Source organism: Typopeltis vanoorti, chromosome 2 (assembly GCF_054136105.1).
Source record: "Typopeltis vanoorti isolate ZY-2024b chromosome 2, IOZ_Tvanoo_1.0, whole genome shotgun sequence".
In the NCBI taxonomy this organism is placed as follows: domain Eukaryota; kingdom Metazoa; phylum Arthropoda; class Arachnida; order Uropygi; family Thelyphonidae; genus Typopeltis; species Typopeltis vanoorti.
In genome coordinates, this window is record NC_143550.1 from 2,575,613 (window position 1) to 2,597,542 (window position 21,930).

A 21,930-nucleotide genomic window follows, 5' to 3' on the forward strand; every position below is an offset into this window, starting at 1 on the left:
TCCTCGTGTTCCTAAAAACGGTTGCTGCATGATAGAAATCAATATTAATTAATAAATAATGTTAAAACCCTTTTTGATGTTTACATAAAATAAGAATCTCCCACACTTTTCTGGACGGAGAGACAATTGTTAAGATTCAAGTTAGACTGATATAAAAGGCTTAACAACTATCTTTGAAAAGACATTCATAAGTAAAATTGCTTCCATGGAGAAAATGAGCTTCCTCCCACAGGATAATGTGTTTAATATCAATAGTATGCTGATAGACCAGACTTTTGAAGTTTCATGTATTCATTGTAATACTGATGTTCATTAATTCTTTTTTCAATTGAATGACCTGCCTGCCTAGTATGTCAAACTACATTCACAACGGATCTGGTAAACACCAGCTAAGGGCAACAGTTTATCTTTTTTTAGATGGTAAAAAGTGAGAAATTTTGCTGATAGGAAAATATGTTGGATTCAGGTGATACGTTTTCAAAATTCTACTAACAGATTCAGAGATCCCAGAAATATAAAGGATTGGACATTTGCAATCAATTGAAAACTCCTTAGGTTTTAGAATGAAGATGTCAATTATCTGTTGGATTTGATGAGGGTTATAACCATCTAATTCCATTAAAGTTTTGATAATGAGAAACTCTTGTCATAAGCTTGAAGGAGAGGAGCACGTCGTCGTCGTCAAATTCCTGACATGTACCCTCATAGGGTGTACAGGGATAGTACTACATGAAAAATTTACATCACTACTAACTTCCTAACAACAATTTTCCTCCAAATCAATATGTTAATTATCAAGACTCCAACATTATTAGATCTTTTATTTGTATCTTCTAAGGCACTTTTTACTGTATCAATCCACCTATATCTCAGTCTTCCTCTGAGTCTTTTTCCTGACAACCTGGCAAAGAATACTTGTTTTGCTAATCTTTCCTAACCCATTCTGTTTAAGTGACCATACCGCTTAGATCTGCAAACACATTCTTGGATGCTAACAATGTCAAGTTCTTTCCTAATCACAAAAATACACACGTATTAACCATAGTGATAAGTTTTAATACATAAATATTTCATCCCAAGTATCTTGGGACAGCCTCAGTACAGTAATTCAAACAATACTAGGAATAACACACAGTTAGGGCGCATGATTACAATGGAATCAAAATATGCGTGCAGTAGTGTGTCACAGAATTAAATATAATTGAAAAAAAAAATAAATAAATAATTTGTCTGGTTACTTGACTTGAAAAGGAAAAATTTACAAGCAAGAGGAAGGAACAGCAATGGGGTCTCCCTTATCACCAAACCTGTTTCTAGAATACCCTGAAGAAAAAATTTTCACATTTGAACCCAAACCAAAATCTTGGCTACAATATGTCGACGACGTGTTTGCAGTCTGGGATCATTCCGAACAAGAATTACACCTGTTTCCAGATAAAATAAACCTTCTTCACCCTCACATCAACTTTATGCTAGAAAAAGAATCTCCACAGGGTATCTCCTTTCTGGATTTACACATTCAAAGAAAAGAAGATGGTTCCATCGGCACATCAATCTATCGCAAGCCTACATTTTCACGTCACTACATTCACAATTCTTCTGCTCATCATCCATCTCAAAAATTTGGCATCATTAAATCATTAGTTACCAGAGCACACAGACTCTGCTCCTCTGAAGAATCTCTAAACCAAGAATTAGAAATAATCAAAAATACAGCCATACTAAATGGATAGAATCTTAAAACAACTCAAAAAATCATCAGTCACTCCCCCCCACCACACACATCAACCTATAATAAATTTAGTTTAATCCTTTATCCAAGTGTGTGCAAACGAAGTTTGCGCCTGAAAGTATCTTCAGGACTGAGGTAAAGTGGTACAACACCGGGCGACTCCTTGCAAAGGTAGAGTAAGCTACCAACACTCCTATCTCAGTATCTTTCATAATGCAAAACATATCTCCTTGGGGATATGTATAATGTTATGCATTAAGGGAAGGGCCACTACCCAGACTAGTTTCGACCTTTATTGAGGTCTCTTCAGTGGGAGCCCAAGTGGAGATACCAAGGCAGAAGCATTAGTAAGGTCATCTCCTCTTATAGGAGCTGCCAAACGGTGTGCCACCTTTTCGCCCAGTGTTGTACCACTTTACCCCAGTCCTGAAGATACTTTCAGGTGCAAACTTTGTTTGCACACACTTGGATAAAGGATTAAACTAAATTTATTATAGTCTACCCAAGTGAAAAATAAACTTTCAACACATCAACCTAGACAAGAACAAGCCCATAAGATTCCCATACCTTATGTCAAAGGCATCTCCGAACGTCTCTCAAAAATTATGAAGAAATACAATCTTGCCACTACCTACAAACCCATCAACCAGATCTATAACTTGTTACTTTCTCCTAAAGACAAACTCTCACCTCTGATGTTACCTGGCATGTATAAGGTCCCATGCTCCTGCACATTGTCTTACTATGGACAGACAGGTAGATCTGTTCAGAAACGCATTTCGGAACATCAGGACCACATTCGTTTTTTCAAACCCAAACCATAGGATCCATTGGGAAAACACAAAACTTTTACAATGATCCACTTTAAACACGTATGGAATTTACGACCGTGTTAAAAAAAAATTTTTATTATCCCGAAGTTTCGATCTTCACATCAAGATCATCATCTGGAGCATAGCTGAGTTACGTTATTAACTGTAAGCTAAAGAAACAATGATTTTATCACGTGTTATTCTACTGGCATGACCTCTATGAAAAAAATATAAATAAAAATAAAAAATAAATAAAAAATATTTACATCAAGTTAAATTCTATTTACGATGACAGGAATAAACATTCTTTCAGATGGTTTTCTTTCAGAAACAATGATGTCCTATTTTTAGTATTACAATTCTTATTTTTGCTTTTAAGATACTGGATTTTCTACAGTCCGGTTTATAGTTGTTCTTAGTGAGGAACGTTCCATGGGTCAAATATATACCTTCCATATGTTTTGGGATTTTTAGACCATCATTATTGTTCAGATTGGGGTGGTTGATAATAATCTCACATGCTTCGTTAAATTTCCTTCATACCATGTTTTAGTGCGATGTAGACAGCTAGTGCTTTTCCAGTCAAATTCTGTGTAAGGAATTCAGGGCATGATCAGAAAGGCCAGCTTCACCATAATTATTATATTTAATATGTCGTTTATGTTCTTTTTGTCTGATCGGAATTGTGCATCCTGTTTCTCCTATGTATGGTATGTTGCAGGTGCAGTAAATACAGTATACTAAAGGGTGGGCTAGTGGAGAGAGTGGGTCTTTGGATGAGTTGAGTAAGCTTTTTAATTTTGCAGGAGTTTTAAAGGTGGCTTTGAGGTCGTATTTTCGTAGTACTCTGTTATTTTGTCTGATGTTCCTTTAATGTAGGCCATGGGCTCGCCATTATCCCCCCCCTCATTGCTAGCTTTTACATGGAACATTTTGAGCAACGTGCCTTAGGTTCCTCCCCTTTAAAACCCAACGTCTGGCTTAGATATGTTGACGATATTTTCATGATCTGGTCCCATGGCAGCCAGACATTAGACACATTCCTTAGCAACCTAAACAAACAACACAAACGCAATTCACAATTGAAATTGAAAAACACAACATACTTCCATTTCTAGATACACTTGTCACACGTCTTTCCTCTGGCAATCTTTCCTTCACTGTTTACCAGAAACAAACACGTACAGGACAATATATATATACATAAACTCCTACCACCACCCTACACAAAAACTAGGTGTCATCAACATGCTAAAAAACAGGGTGCAGATGATCTGTTCCAACGAACCGGTAGTAAAAGATGAATTTAAAATTATCTTTAATACTTTCCAAAAAAATGGATACAGCCAAAACACAATTAACAAAATTCTCTACAAAACCTCAATAAAAACAAAGACAAACCAGACTACAGTAAAACTATAACTATTCCCTACATTAAAGGAACATCAGACAAAGTAACAGAGTACTACGAAAATACAAACTCAAAGCCACTTTTAAACCTCCTGCAAAATTAAAATGCTTACTCAACTCATCCAAAGACCCACTCCCTCCACTAGCCCGCCCTTTAGTATATTGTATTTACTGCACCTGCATCTCCTATGTATGGTATGTTGCACAGGACGCACAATTCTGATCAGACAAAAGGAACATAAACAACACATTAAATATAATAATTATGGTGAAGCTGGCCTTTCTGATCATGCCCTGAATTCCTTACACCAAATTGACTGGAAAAGCACTAGCTGTCTACATCGCACGAAAACATGGTATGAATGGAAATTTAAGGAAGCATGTGAGATTATTATCAACCACCCCAATCTGAACAATAATGATGGTCTAAAAATCCCAAACATATGGAAGGTATATATTCGACCCACGGAACGTTCCTCACTAAGAACAACTATAAACCGGACTGTAGAAAATCCAGTATCTTAAAAGCAAAAATAAGAATTGTAATACTAAAAATAGGACATCATTGTTTCTGAAAGAAAACCATCTGAAAGAATGTTTATTCCTGTCATCGTAAATAGAATTTAGCTTGAGATGTAAATATTTTTTTTCCACTAGAGGTCATGCCAGTAGAATAACATATGATCAAATCATTGTTTCTTTAGCTAACAGTTAATAATGTAACTCAGCTTGTCTTGTATATTGATGTATGCTCCAGATGATGATCTTGATGTGAAGATCGAAACGTCGGGATAATAAAAAAAGTTTTTTAACACGGTTGTAAATTCCATAAATTTTTAAAATCAATGCTGATCACTGTGTAACTCTAAAAGAAAGTTTTACAATGATCTTTATATAAACATGAACGTTTATATAAAGAAAGTGCTGAAGCCCTACTACACAGACCAAATTTAAACCGTAATGACGTTCTTGCTATTCCTAAAGTATGGGAAATTGTCATACAAAATTGTGTAAAATAATTTCTTTATATATGTTATATTTTTTTTTTTCATTTATATTTAATTCTATAACACACTATTGCAAGCATATTGGGATTCCAATGTAATCATGTGCCCTAACTGTATGTTATTTCTAGTACTGTTTGAATTACTGCACTGAGGATGTCCCAAGATACTTGGGATGAAATATTTACGTATTAAAACTTATCGCTGTGGTTAGTACGTGTGTATTTTTGGGATGAATTCACCACCGATTTCATTGCATAAAAAAAGTCTTATTCTTTCCTAATATCCTCATTTTTAATACAATATTGCCATTGATGCCATTTGTTCACATGCCTAATCTTTCTTAGGATTCTCATTTCTGCAGTCTCTAGTCTTTGGTGGAGTGTTTTATTTCTAACCCAGCTCTCATATCCATAAGTTAAATTTGGTTTGAACACTTCTTTTATACAGCTAACTTAGTGCTTGGACTAATTTCACTCTTGTCATGCTGTACCATCATTTTATATTGTGGTTTAAGCCAATCATCATCATCATCAAATTCCTGATATATACCCTCAAGAGGTGTACAGGATATGATAGTACTACATGAAAAATTACAACATTATTAACTTCCTATCTACAATCCTTTCTTTTAGTGTTGCGCGGTGATCAGCATTCATTTTAGAAATTATGAACTTTACAACTGGGCTCCCTGGAATTGTAACATAATAATAATTTCTAAAATAAATCCTATCTATAATTTTTCTCCAAATTAGTCTGTTACCTGTCAACTCCAACATTATCAGATCTTATATTTCTATCTTCCAAAGCACTTTTTACTGTATCAATCCACCTATATCTTGGTCTTCCTCTAGGTCTTTTTCCTACCAACCTAGCAGAGAACACTTGTTTTGCTAATCTTTCCTTTCCCATTCTGTTTAAGTTACCATATCACCTGAGATTAGCACTGGTAACGCATTCCTGGATGCTGACAATGTCAAGTTCTTTCCTAATATCCTTGTTTTTAATATGATATTGCCATTGATGCCATCTGTTCATGTCCCTAATTTTCCTCAGGACTCTCATATCTGTGGTCTCTAGTCTTACTTTTAACCCAGCTCTCAGATCCATAAGTTAAAATTGGCTTGAATACTATCTTGTATACAGCTAATTTAGTGTTTTGGCTAATTTCTCTCTTACTCCATATGAATTTATTTAATTGACTTCCTACCATACCAGCTTTGTTGATTCTGTTGTCTATTTTCATATCTTCACTAAAAATCATACCCAAGCAGCCGAAATGTCTTACTTGTCCTATAGGTTCTCCATTCACAATGTTTCTGCCTATTTTCATTGTCTTCGTCTTGTTAATGCTGACCTTCTAGTCAGGGAAACTTGCAGACTTGTAGCAGACTTATTTAGAAGTATAACATCATCTGCATAAAGCAAAGAGCTGACATTAACATCTCCGATTTTGATATCAGGTTTAATACCACTTTCCTTCATAATCTGATCCATATAGATAATGAATAACAGAGGGAATAATGAACATCCTTGTCTGTCACCAGATTTAACATTAAACCACCTTCCTGTACTTCTTCAATTCTAACTGCTGACTTACAACAAATAAAGACTAAGTTTTGCTTGATAATGCCCCATTGACACCATATAACTGTAGTGTTTCGAATAGCTTCTCTCTTGGCACCATGTCATATGCCTTTTCCAGATCTACAAATCTTAAATACAGATCTTTGTTATATTCCCATGATTTCTCAACTATCAGTCGTAAAGTGAAAATCTGATCCTGAGAGGCTTTATTTGGACCGAATCCACTTGTTCTTCACCAAGCTTCTCTTTCACAATCCTTCTCAGACGTTTCTCAAGTATATTTGCATATATCTTACCAGGAACACTCAGTAGAGAAATACCTCTGTAATTCTCACATTCAGTTTAATTTCCCTTTTTATATATGGGTACTATGAGAGCTCTACTCCAATAATCTGGAATTCGGCCCTCTGTCCAGGCCTTCTGAACTATGCAGTGCAGTCACTGTAAAACTTTTATACCTCCATACTTAAGCATTTCTGGTCAAATGCCATCTACTTCTGCTGCTTTTCCACATTTCAGGCTTTTCATACTTCAAGTATGGATATGTACTCTTGACTGTATGCCTGGTCAGTGTGTTTTTTTTTTTTTTTTTTTTTTTTTTTTTTTTTACCACTGTGCTGTCATCACTGATTGTTCCATTTAGCAATTTTTCAAAGTAATTACTCCATACTTCAAAGATATCTTTTTCTCCTCTCCTCATGTGACCTTTATCATCTCTAATTCCTTTTACAGCACTCTTTCATCCATTTCTGAGCTTCTTCAACAACCTCCAGAATATCTTGCCACCTTCTTGATATTTATTTTCTATATTCTTGTCAAAGTCCTCCCATGACTTTTGTTTCGCTAATTTTACGCAGTGTTTAGCTTTCTTACATTTGTCTCTGTATTCTCTCAGAGCACAAGCTGACTTATTTGCCAGGAACTTTTGATATGCTTTCTTCTTTTCCTTCACTGCCTCTTTAACTTCCTGTGTCCACCATGGAGTTCTCATTTTTCTATCCTTACAAACAACCTCTCTACAAGCCTCTCTGGCTGAATCAATCAGTGTTTTCTTCAGGGATTGCCACCGAATCTCCAAGGTTTGGTTCCTGTTCTCAAACGCGTTCATTTTTTTATTCAATCCTGTTTGTGTATTTTAGTCTGCAGTTCACATCTGAGATCTCCTCAACTTTTATTCACTTTAAAACTTTCTTACATATTCTTCTTTTCGATATGAAATTCAATTTTATCTTGCTCAAGACTAAATGGTGATCACTTCCAATTTCAAATCCTCTGTACACTCTAATGTCCTTCACCACTGAGAAAACATCACTATCAACAATAACTTAGTCAATGAGACTTTGCTTATCTCTTGCCTCTTCTCTTCATATAAATTTGTGCACATTTTTATGTTGGAACATTGTGTTAGCAATAACCAGTCCACGTCCTGAGCAGAAATCCAAGATAATAAGAATACAATTTGGTTGGCTAAATCCCAAATTGCTTAAAGGGTGTTTAAGGGTCAAGGCTGTATAACTGAATGGAGACCTCCATATAGCCTTTAAAGGAATGTGGAGCACCAACCTGAGCTTCTGACCTAAAGTCCAATCCTCACCTTCTCATGGTGCATCCTATTAGGTATCTACCTGAATACTAAATGAACAAGGATGGGCTGGCAATTTGGAATGTTTAAAAATTTATTTAATAATTTTTGAATTAAAGAACGGATTTTAAATATAAGGTGTGATACGCAAGTAACCCAAAACTGATAAACTTCAATAATGTGGAAAAAAAATGACATATATAATTGATGTTATTGGAAACATTAATCACTTCACATTTTTAAAGTAAAGAAAAAGCATCCAGGAATGTGTTAGCAGAGCTAATCTCAGGTGGTATGGTCACTTAAACAGAATGATAGATGAAAGATTAGCAAAACAAGTGTTCTCTGTCAGGTTGGCAAGAAAAAGATCCAGAGGAAGATCATGATATATGTGGATTGATATGGTAAAAACTGCCTTAGAAGATAAAAATATAAAATCTGATAATGTTGGAGTGTTTTGACAGATAACTGATTAATTTGAAGGAAAATTGTTTTAGGAAGTTAGTAATAATATAAAGTTTTCATGTAGTACTCTCATATCCTGCACATCCCTTAAGGGTATATATATCAGGAATTTGATGATGATGATAATCAAAAACTGTACTAACTATACGAATAATACAAAAATATCATTAGTGTAACATTAAAAACAGTATAAATATAAAAAAAGTTTGGCAAACTTAAAAATTCTACATACCTTTATCCACTTTGACAATTTAGGTAAAAAGTGTGTGGAAATCTGATTATGCAATTCCATAAGGTTTTTTATGATACAAGAAGTATTTTCATTTTCTTCAATCATTAATCCATCTAACAGTACAGTAAAACACAATTATTAAAAGTTATATATAAAAACACAACATGCAATAAATTATTATCACCAAGGAACCAGGGTAAACATCAGAAATTCATCTACTGGAACAAACTCAACATCAACAGAAGTATTAAATACAATAATTATTTATAAACTTTAAAGAAAATATGGGATTTTGCTTAAGGATCAAAGCTAGATAAACGGGAGGAGATCCCATATAGCCTCTTAAGGAATGTGGAGAAGTGATCATGGCTTCTAACCTAATGTCCAGTTCTCATCTTCTTATAGTGCACCCCCATTAGTAAGTATCTACCTGGCTACTGAACAAATGAGGAAGGATTCACAATTTTGGGTTTAGCTTACCAAACTGTGTTCTGTATGAGCTTAAACCAAAAGACGATGATATAAGAAGATGCAAAATCATGCAAAGTTGAGCATTGCCCAATGTTTTCATTAGGGGAACCAAGGCAAAAAAAAAAAAGTGGAAAAAATTCTCAGCACAGTTCAAGAGAGGAACCATAATCATAAGAGGAATCAATGGGAAAAGAATTGGAACTGGCAGAAGAATTGGCATAATACTTCTGAATAACAACTAGAATATATTATATTCAGGTAATGATGATCATGGAATGGAAGGAGTAGCTATAGTCTTCAAAACTAAATACAAAAACAATGTATCTCAATGTCAAGCAATATCCAGTAGAGTGATGTGAGCAAATGTGTATTTCTTGAATAAGCTATTCAAATAAAATATACATTCTATTAATTATTTACTATTAACAAGTGCTAGTACTCTCCTTTGCTAGAAGAGAAAAGTGAATATTTAAAGGATATGAAAAGAAAGAATAAAAAAAAAAAGTATTGACCTATATGAGAGGAGACCTATATGACCAATATGAGAAGAGATTGGCACTAAGATCTAAAGAAAATCCTAGGGAATTTTTTAGCTATGTGGCCAGTAGGCGGAGAAACAATTGTGGAAGAATGACATTGCAGAATAAAAATGGGAAGAGTGACTGATGCAGAGGACATAGTGGAGCTGTTCAATGAGCACTTTACTGGAGTATTTCATCCTGGAGGAAGTTTTAATACTAGAGAGATAAGGCAGATTCAGGGTTTAGAGGTGCAAGAGGAGAGTGCGTTCCAAATACTGAGTATTCTGGATACCAGTAAAGCTGTTGGACGGTATGGATGGTATTTTACCACAGGTTTGAGAGAATGTGCTAAAGAACTGACAGCTCCGTTGACCTGGCTTTTCAATAAAAGTTGGTTGCAGGAAAGGTACCCAGGGAATGGAAGGAAGGTAAGATAGTGCCAATGCACAAGGGCAATAGCAGACTGGAAGTGTCTAATTATAGGCCTGTTTGTGTGTCATCAGTAGTTGTTAAGGTCTTGGAGAAATTAGTGAGGGACTATATATGGCGCTGGGCAGATGAGGGTAATATGTTACCTGTGAGAATCAACATGGATTTGTTAAGAGATGCTCTTGCTTCAGTAACATGATTGCCTTTTATAATAAAGTAATAAGAGCAGTTGATGAGGGAAAGGTATATACTGCCATTTTTTTGGATTTTGCAAAGGCATTTGACAGGGTGCCACATGATAAGCTGATATTTAAGTTGCAGCACATGGGTTTAAATGTCGGGTTAGTCAAATGGATTCAGGATTGGCTGTCCAATAGGTATCAGAGAGTTGTGTATGGTGGGGCAATATCAAAGAAGCAGAAGGCTACAAGTGGGGTTCCACAGGACTCAGTACTGGGACCTGTATTGTTCAACCTTTACATCAATGATATTGTCAATGGATTGCAAGGGGACATTCAGCTGTTTGCAAATGATGTGAAGCTGGGAAGGGTTATCAGTAATAGTGCAGATGTGGCAGCCCTGCAAGAGGATTTGAATAAACTAGACAGATGGGCAAATTAATAGGGGTATCGGTTCAATGCAGCAAAATGTAAAGTCTTGAGGTTTGGGATCCATCGATGGGAGGATGCATAGTCAATTGGAGGAGCTGTACTGGAGGAGGTAGGGGAGACAAGAGATCTGGGGGTGATGATTGATAGAAAACTGAAATTCAGGGAGCATATTGCAAAGGTGGTGAGGGTAACTCGGAGGATTGCTGCAATACATAGAAGGATGCTGACCTGCAGAGATAAAAGAGTTATCATTCCGTTGTATAAGACCCTGATCAGACCACACAGCCTATTGTTCTCAGATTTGGTCTCCAGGATTTGAAGGGGATAAACTGACTGTGGAAAGGGTACAGAGGCAGATAACAAAGATGGTTTCAGGACTGTACAATATGAGTTATGAGGATCGACTGAGGGAATGTGGACTGCAGAGTTTGGTGGATAGAAGAAGGAGAATAGCCGGTGAATAACTGCACACTGGACAAAATGGAATATAATTTTATTTAATAAAAATAACTTTGTAAACAGTATTTTTTTTTTCAACTTTAAGAAAACAAACAAATATGCCATGAGGGTCATTCTAGTAACAAAAATTAATGTAACAAATAATCTTTTCCAAAAAATTAGTGTTGTTATCGTTACTGTTCCCTATTATTAATCTATTATTATTATGCGATCGTTATTGTTCTTCTTATTATTAACTGGTTTATCCTTATTGGAATGGTTCTCACACAAAGGAAAGGTTTTATCCAAACAGCACTACTAATCATTTTATGGAATTGTTATTGACTTACTAGGATATAATTAAAAAAACAAGTGTGTGTGTAGTATGAGGGGGGGAGGGTCATACGTAAGCATATATTTTATTTCATGGTGAGCAGAATTTTGTATCATTTTTGAGCCCTGTTCATGCCTATCATCTTTCCCACTTCAAGACTTCTTTCCATTTATTTACATAATGTACATCCAAGCAGGGTAGTAACCCACTAAGAAACTAAGACAATGCTTAGAAACAGGCTTAGAGAGCTGCAAAGTCCTGCAAATTTTATCTCAACTATTAAAAAACACTTTTAAAAAATTTATGCATATTTTGAATGTAGGAGAAGCATATATCCTAACAATGATCCTGCATGAAAGTCTCTTATTTTGATAATTTAGCCATTATACTTTGCACAGAATTTTTTTTTTTTTTAATCAACAATCCAGCAGCTTGGCCAATCATTAATGTCGGTCATCCCTTGTGGCTGAACACTAATACCACCATGAACAAAAAGTCTCTGACACAGCCTCTGTAGTTAACTCTGCATTCATTTGCTCACTAATTTATTTTGTTTGTTTTTAATTTCTTTTTCTTGTGTTTGTTTTTAATTTCTTAACTCTTGAATGAGAAAATTTTGCTTCATGGTTCATTTTGTCTTTTGGATTACTTCTTAGACATCAACACATCGTCTGAAAAAGTTGGATATAAATGTAAGATGATTTACTTAACATGTTCATGAGGAGAAGGGTCAAACACTCATTGTACTTGACCTTCATTCAGGCAGAAAAGGAGAATTTGTCCTTTTTCACTTTGTATTCGTGTATGCAGTATATATTAATAGTTAGTACTATAATGAAAATGACCCTCATCATCATGAAATTCTTGACTTGTACCATCAAGTAGTGTACAGGATATGATAGTTCTCCATGAAAAACTTACATCATTACTAACTTCCTATCTACAATTTTCTTTTTTCGTATCACCTGCTTCTTTCTTTTTTCAGTCCTGCTTAACTCTTGCCGCTTCTGCAGTTTTTCAACTTCAAGCCTTGTCCTATGAAGGATAATATTTAAGCTCGCTATTTCTTTATTGATATTCATTTTGTTATCCTCTATTTCCACAGCCACACATTCAACATCATTAACAAACTTTTCCATCTTTTTGTCAGTATTTGTTATGTTCTCGTCACCTAACAGACACTCACTTTTAAAACACTTAATACATGCTCTCTCCAGTTTCAATTTCCTTCCACATATTCTTTAATTTTCTCGTTCAATTCGCATACGCAGCATTGAATAATATCCTGAAAATTCAAATTACCTGACAACGTGGTCTTCGCCGCCATTGTTCGTTAAGTTGGTGCCATGCCGACAATATCACAATAAAAATGTTACAAATATACTAATACTCTAAAAACATGAAAATCTACACTAATACACTATAATACTATAATTTTCTGATGAATAAGCAACAAAACAGATAAAAATCAGTAATTTCACACGAGTGCTAAATTACATGACCACTCACCACTCGCAATATGAAACCAAAACCCCCAGATAAAACACCAAATAAGATTTGATTTATTATTTTTTTTAATATATTTGGAGTAATCACTGCTTCAGCTATAATAGAATGATTAAGTTTTCTTTGAACTGAGTTAATACTTGACTCTGAGATCAGTAATAGCATTTCCATAGGAGACATACATATAGATGAGATGAACCATTTTTATCTTTTCAGCAATTATGATAGATGATCGAATACCATAAGGACAACATTCATTTCATCACAAAAAATGTACAAAATTGGCTCAGTTGCTAACCAATGAAATACTGTGTGACATCATGCAGATCGTGCTGATCACATCCAGATTCTTTGCTCTATCTAACTTATAATGATCTTTCTTCTAGTGGTCTAGCATATAGAGACAGATGGAATTGTCTATATATGCTAGAGTTAATATACAAGTTCAGCTTGTATGTATGTTGAAAACTTACCAAACCTACTTCTCATCCTTTTTCCTTTTATCTACCTCTGCTATTTTGAACAGAGCAATGACCACTTGACACCTGTTTTCACACTCTTTCTTCCTCAAGGACCTGTTTAAGAAACTCTTTAGCAAGTTCCTTCTTACAATTTTTGCCTACACATGGAACTGTTGTATTACAGTTTTTGTGGCCTCTTGTACTGTAGGTGGGGGTTCGATACTACAGAAACAAAAAAAAAAAATAAAATAAAATAACACCATTTATCTTACACAATGCCAGAATTATAGTAATTATCAAAGAAAGAGCTCTACAGCCTCATATATCAGAATTTAAAGAAACTTCTAGATGAAATCATCTTGAAACAGATGTCAAAAAGAAACACCATTCACTTAGGTATTATTATAATCGCCCTAAAATTCCCAAATAACATACATCTGAGATCTTTTTGTGTCCTGCACTATTTGTCCCAAAATATTCTCTGACCAGTCTGCCTGTCTCTATATAAGACTAACTCACCTTCAGTTGAAAAGCACTTATGAATGGTCTTCATCTCCTACCTGTGATTCAAACCTAGGTCTTTGCAACCAAAGGAAATCATTGGTACTGACTGAGTTATAGAGACCAACACTTTTTATCATCATTCTCACTGCAGCATTTAAACATTCACATGGAAGGATACCATAAACCAAAACAGTGGATTAGATATGGTGAGAACAGAATCTAAGATACAGCATGTCAAATTTACCTCCTGTTTACACTCTAGAATTAGTTTAAGTTTGAAATAGAAAACAACAGCATGCTTTTTTTCTTTTCTTTCTTTTTTTTTTTTTTTTTTTGGACATATTAACCTTCATCTCCATCTAGAATAAACTTATACATACAGTACACGGAAGGAAAACAAACATAGCAGGATACCTAATTAAATGTTGTTAAAATACAAAATACAATAATGACAAACAACCAAAAAAGAATCCAATATCAAAGCATACCTTAACTACAGAGATGCCATTACTTTACCCTATAAACAAAACACAATGGAGGGATAAAGAAATGGCTGGGAATTCTGATCACTCCCTACCTGGATAGTGAACAAATGAAGATGGGATGGCAATCTGAGATTTAACCAACCAAATTCCCTTCTATACTGGTTTAAATAAAAACACAAACATGATGGTGTAACATGGTTCAATATTATGTAGGTATTGTCCAGTGAACAAGGCAACCATTATTTTTAACACAGAACCAGGATGAATATTAAAACCAGGCAAATGGAACAAGTTGAAACTCAGTGTTGAATATGAGGTATCAATATAGAAGCATCAACATAGAAAAGTAGTGTTAGCAGACAAATTACAGAAATACCATGTCAACATCACTCATAATACCAAGAAGTCCAAAAACAGGAAATATAATGCTAAATAAGACTAATCAGCAACATCAATTCCTGATATATACACTCAAGGGATGTACAGTATACAATGGCAGCACTGAATATTTAAGATTACATTGTTATTACATCCCTATTAACAATTTCATTCCAACTTAACTGTCAGATTTCCAATTTTGTCAAATTTTACAGTTTGCTTTTCTATGTCACTACTAACAGCATCAATAAACAAAGACTTTGATCTTTCCCTGAATCTTTATCAGTCATCGAATGGTTATTTTCGGAACTTTTCCTATAGCACAGTCTTGAATACTAACAATGTCAGGTTGGTTTAATTTCATCATTATTAACATGATGTTGTCAGCGATGCAATCCATTCACTTCTAATTTTTTTCCAGAAATCTCATATTTAGTCTCTAGTCTTTAATCAACTGTTTAATTTATAACTTCACTTCACTCTCATATGTGTAAATTAAAATTAGTTTGAACACTGTCTTGTGTACTGCAGGTTTAGTGTTTTGGATCATTTTTCTCTTATTTCATATAAATTTATTCTATTATCAATTTCCATTTTCACTAAAAATTATACCTAATAGCTCATTTTATATTTTATTTGTTCTGTAGGTTCATCATTAAGAACACATTTAATGTCTCCATGTTCCTGCACAGAGTTTGTCTTTTTATTGCTGATTTTAGTCTGTTCAAGTCAGCCCACAGGGATTCTGTATCATATGTCACTTATCATTACAGGAACCTCACATCAACTGATTTGAAAAACATAGTAGCTAAAAATCTTAAAAAGATCATTCATGATAAATAGCAGAATCAAAATCTATGTGACATATCTTATGATATATCATAAAAATATATATCACTTTCTGACATCTGTTGGTCAGCCACTCTCCTAGCAATGTTAAAAGTATTATTTTGCATATCCATCTCTTTGAGTTTATATAACAACCTTGCATGTGTAATCCTGTCAAATGCCTTGACAAGATCTAGAAGTACTGTGGTATATCCATTCCTCCTATATAATTCTGCTGTCACTCTATTACAGAAAATGAGCAGAATGATGTATGGTATCCTCTACAAAAGGATCCTGGTACTATCTATCAACCTCTGGATGAAATTCCTAATCAGTGTCCTCTGAACCCTGATGATCACACATCAGAGATACTGAATGGTCTATAATTTACTTTATCAGTCCTAGTGCCGCCTATGTATAACAGAATTATCTTGCTCTCTTTTTCCATTTGTTAGGCATCAGATATATGTTGAGACTCAAGTTAAACAACTAAGTAAGAGATATTGTTAATTCTCTTGCACATTTAGTCGGTATCTGTCAGATTCCAATAAATATACAATCCAAATTGACTACTTAATTGGAATCAAGCTCTTCTAATAGCTTTAACCTCTCTACCGGCCATGGTGGATGAAACAGTGAGACCAAATGACACTTCTTATCCATATTATTCAACGGGTGTTACAGAATCATATCCAGATTTTGCTGAACATCTATAGACGTCATGGCCGGTTGGGATGTTAATACAACTTCCTCTATTTTTTCATGCACTTTCTCTTTGACATCTAGAGAATATTCAAAATCTTCAATATATTTCATCTAATGTTATGTGAACATTGTCAGAGGTAAACATCATTAGCTGCATTCAAAACATGAATCCCAATAATAAGTCATAAATCATGTATATATTAGCTTATGTCTCAGTCACAGCTGAAGTATATGATATTACACTATTAGAGTTCAAAGGAATAATTGTAGAAAGTTGCATACATAAAAAATAATTTAAAATAATTATTAATTTAAACAAACAAAAAAAAAAAAAACTACATCATTATCATCAAATTCCTGCCATGTATATGATAGTACTACATGACAAATTTACAACATTACTAACTTCCTATCTACAATTTTCCTCCAATTCAACCTGTTACCTGTCAAGACTCCAACATTATCAGATCTTATATTTCTATCTTTTAAGGAACTTTTTACTGTATCAATCCACCTATATCTTGGTCTTCATCCAGGTCTTTTCTGCCAACCTGGCAGAGAACATTCGTTTTGCTAATCTTTCCCCTCCCATTCTGTTTAAGTGACCATACCACTGAGATTAGCTCTGCTAACGCATTCCTAGATGAAGACAATGTCAAGATCTTTTCTAATATCCTCATTTTTAATATGATATAATATGATATTGCCATTGATGCTATCTGTTCATGACCCTAATCGTTCTCAGGACACTCATATTTGCAGTCTCTAGTCTTTGGTCAAGTGTTTTACTTCTGGCCCACCTCCATAAGTTAAAATTGGTTTAAACACTGTCTTACATATAGCTAATTTAGTGTTTTGACTAATTTCTTTCTTATTCCATATAAATTAATTCAGTTGACTTCCTACCATACCAGCTATGTTCATTCTGTTGTCTATTTCCAAATTGAATTTACCATCTTCACTAAAATTTATGCCAAAGTAGCTGAAATGTTTTACTTCTTCTACAGGTTTTCAATTAACAATGCAATTGATCTTTTCAAAGCATCTGCCTATTTTCATTGTCTTTGTCTTGTTATTGCTGACCTTCATACCATATCTATTACAACAATTATTCAGTTTAGTCAGGAACTCTTACAGACTTGTAGCGGATTTATTTAGAAGTATAAGATCGTCTGTATAAAGCAAAAAGCTGACATTAACATCTCCAATTTTGATATCATGTTTAATACCACTTTCCTTCATAATGTGATTGATACAGATAGTGAATAACAGATGGGATAACGTACATCATTTTCTGACACCAGAGTTAAATTTAAACCATCTTCCTGTACTTCCTTCAATTCTAACTGTTGACTTACAACTCAAATAAAGACTTAGTATTGATGATATAATGCCGCACTGACACCATAGAACTGTAGCATTTTGAATAGATTTTCTCTTGGTACCTTGTCATATTCCTTTTATCTACAAAACTTAAATACAGATCTTTGTTATATTCCCATGATTTCTCAACTATTTGTCGTAAAGTGAAAATCTGATCCTGAATCCAGTTTGTTCTTCACCATGCTTTTCTTCCATAATCCTTCTCAACCATTTCTCAAGTATACTTGCATAAATTTCACCAGGAACTCTCAGTAGAGAAATACCTCTATAATTCTCACATTCAGTTTATTTCCCTTTTTATATATGGGATACTATGAGAGTTCTACTCCAATCATCTGGAATTCTTCCCTCTGTCCAGGCCTTTTCAACTATGCATTGCAGCACTGTAAGACTTTTATACCTCCATACTTGAGCATTTCTGGTCTAATATCATCTACTCCTGCTGCCTTTCCACATTTCAGGCCTTTGATGGCTTTTTCTATTTCAAGTATGTATATGTGTTCCTGACTGCATGCCTATTGAGTGTTTTTTACCACTGTGGTATCTACCTTGTTTCATTTAGCAATTTTTCGAAGTAATTACTCCATACATTAAGGATATCTTTTTCTCCCATTTTCATGTCACCTTTATCATCTCTAATTCCTTTTACAGTACTCTTTCCTCAACTTCTGAGCTTCTTCAATAACCTCCAGAATATCTTGCCATCTTCTTCATATTTATTTTCTATGTTCTTACCAAAGTCTTCCCATCACTTTTGTTTAGCTAATTTTGCACAGTATTTAGCTTTCTTACATTTGTCTCTGTATTTTCTCTAAGAGCACAAGATGACTCGTTTGCCAGGAACTTTTCATATGCTTTCTTCATTTCCTTCACTGCCTCATTAACTTCCTGTGTCCACCATGGAGTTCTGATTTTTTTCATGCTTGCAGACAACCTCACCACATGCCTCTCTGGCTGAATCAATCAGTGTTTTCTTCAGGGCTTGCCAATGACTCTCAAAATCATGGTTCCTGTTACTGTTCTAAAAATTCTTTCATTTTTTCTTAAGTAATGTTTGTGTATAGTTTGTCTACAGTTGACATCTCAGAGCTGCTCAACTTTTATATGCATTAAAACTTTCTTACATGTTATTCTTTTCAATATGAAATTCAATTTTATCCTGCTCAAGGCTAAATGGTGATCAGTTCCAGTTTCAAATCCTCGTACATTCTAGTGTCCTGCACCAGTGAGAACACATCAGTATCAACAATAACTTAGTCAATGAGACTTTTCTTATTCCTTGGCTCTTCTTGCCATGTGAATTTGTGCACATTTTTATGTTGGAACATTGTGTTAGTAATAACCAGTCCATGTCCTGAGCAGAAATCCAACAGGAATTTGCCATTATTATTAGTTTTACTCTTTCCTCCAAATTTTCGCAAAATATTTTTGGTATGTCTGACAATCATTTCCTACTCAATTATTTAGATCCGCAACAAGGACCAACTTTTCATTTTTAATTGTGTCAGTTGCATTCTCTAAAGCTTCAAAAAATTCCTCCACTTCTACCTTACTGGAACCGTCTGTGGGACCATAGGCACAAATAAGTCTCATTGTCCAGTTCCCCATTCTGATATTTGCCCACAACACTCAACTTGACATTGCCTGCCATTCAAGAAGATTAACCTCATAATCAGTGTTGAATACTGCAGCTACTCCTTCTTTTCCTTAATTGTCATTGTCTGAATATAACATTTTGTATTTATTGCTCAGAAAGATCTCACCAGGTTTTGTCTTTTTTTGTTTCAGTCACCCCTATTATAATGTTGATCTGGTAATTATCCAATTCCTCAGCTAGCTCCATTTCTTTGCCATTCAGGCTTCTTATGCTGATAGTACCAATCTTCAACTCTGGTGATATTGAGTTGGGGGTAGGTTTCAGGACTTGTTGCAGTAGCTGATTTTTTTTGCTGTTCTGCCCTGGTTTCCTGGTGAAAACAATGGGGGCCTTGTTTAACCAGGCGACTCCCCAGCCGTCATGAAATTATGTCAGTTGTACCATGATTTTATTTGTGGTTTAAGCCAATAAGAATAGAATTTTGTCGACTAAATCACAAATTTCCAGCCCATCCTCATTCGCTCAGTATCCAGATAGATACCTAACAGGGTGTGCCACAAGAAGGTGAGGATTGGACATTAGGTCAGAAATCCTGGTTGGTTCACTGCATTCCTTTAAAAGCTATGTGGAGATCTCCTCTCAGTAATATATGCTTTGACCCTTAAGCACCCCCAGGATAAGATACTTATTCCTAAAACATTTGTTGTGAGGAACTTCAAAAGGATAAAACAATTCCAGCCTATAACTCCATATTACTCTGGAGCAACTGAGAAAGTCAATAAATATACTTCCTAAAGACTATACCACTGTAAACTTTCAATACCTATCTCATTTAGACTGCAAAGAAACCTCATGTAATAGTTTAACTTTTTTAAACTTTAAATAGTCTATGCACCGCTACAACTTCATACTGATGTGGATTTTAGCAATTAACTGCATAACAAATCTGATACTGGGAGGATGTCATCTGGAGATGAGGCAAAAGCAATCACTGGTATTTATACTGTTATACCATTAACCTTCACTACGGCAAATTTGTAGGAAACCATACGTTTCATTTAACAGAAGAAATAGACATCTAGAGATAATAATTTTTTATTAAGTCAATACTAGCCAATATTTCACCTTGGTGACCAAGGCATGAAAACGTGATAGAGTATGAAAAATGCACTTAGACACGAGTTGAAAGTGGCGAGAGTCCCTACTCCTAAATGGCACGTTCTTTGGTATGATTCGACAGTTATTATAATGACAGAATCTCATGATTTTGAAATTAGTCTGTGTTTGCCTGCCTGCCTGCTGAGATAGCAAGCACATGCATATCTCATATCCTTGTTCCTATGAAAATGCCTATGAAAATCAAGGCAAATGTCAGCTATTAATAATAACTTTATAAAAAGTTAATTATTTCTAAAAGTCTGTTAATTCCATTAAACAAAAACAAGAGTGATAATTAGGTCTAAGTATCCATATAAGGTCACATAGGGATTACTGAAATAGAAAAACTATTCCTGTTGTCACTATAAGGGATAATAAAGAGATCCACTATGGCAAACTATAATCATCATCATCATCAAATTCCTGCCATGTACCCTCAAGGGGGTGTACAGGATATGATAGTATTACATGAAAAATTTACATCATCACTAACTTCCTATCTACAATTTTCCTCCAGATCAGTCTGTTACTTGTCAAGACTCCAATATTATCAGATCTTATATTTCTGTCATCTAAGGCACTTTGTACCGTATCAATCCACCTATATCTTGGTCTTCCTTTGGGTCGTTTTCCTGTCAACCTGGCAGAGAACACTTGTTTTGCCAATCTTTCTTCACCCATTCTTTTTAAGTGACCATACCACCTGAGATTAGTTCTGCTAATGCATTCCTGGATGCTGACAATGTCAAGTTCTTTCCTAATATCCTTATTTTTAATATGATATTGCTATTGATGCCATCTGTTCATGCCTATAATCTTTCGCAGGATTCCCATATCTGCGGTCTCTAGTCTTTGGTCAAGTGTTTTACTTCTGACCCAGCTCTCAAATCCCTAAGTTAAAACTGGTTTGAACACTGTCTTGTATACAGTTAATTTAGGGTTCTGACTAATTTCTCTCTTATTCCATATGAATTTATTCAATTGACTTCCCACCATACCAGCTTTGCTGATTCTGTTGTCTATTTCTATATTTAATTTACCATCTTCACTAAAAATTGTGCTTAAGTAGCTCATATGTTTTACTTGTTCCACAGGTTCTACATTCACAACACAGTTGACATTTTCAATGATTCTGCCTATTTTCATTGTCTTTTTAATGCTGACCTTCATACCATATCTATTACAACAGTTATTTAATTTAGTCAGAGAATCTTGCAGACTTGTAGTGGATTTATTTAGAAGTATAACATCATCCGCATAAAGCAAAGAGCTGACATTAACATCTCCAATTTTGATA

The 21,930-nt window shown here is 34.6% G+C and overlaps 1 protein-coding gene across 1 annotated transcript in view; it reads right to left on the bottom strand.

Annotated features, from left to right (window-relative positions):
• LOC150108782 (UV-stimulated scaffold protein A-like) overlaps nt 1-21,930 on the bottom strand; it is a 223,168-nt gene that overhangs the window by 37,010 nt on the left and 164,228 nt on the right. The window contains exon 7 of the mRNA XM_090414211.1: nt 8,825-8,937. Coding sequence (XP_090270337.1) covers nt 8,825-8,937 — 113 coding nt within the window. The remainder of the gene's footprint in view (nt 1-8,824; nt 8,938-21,930) is intronic.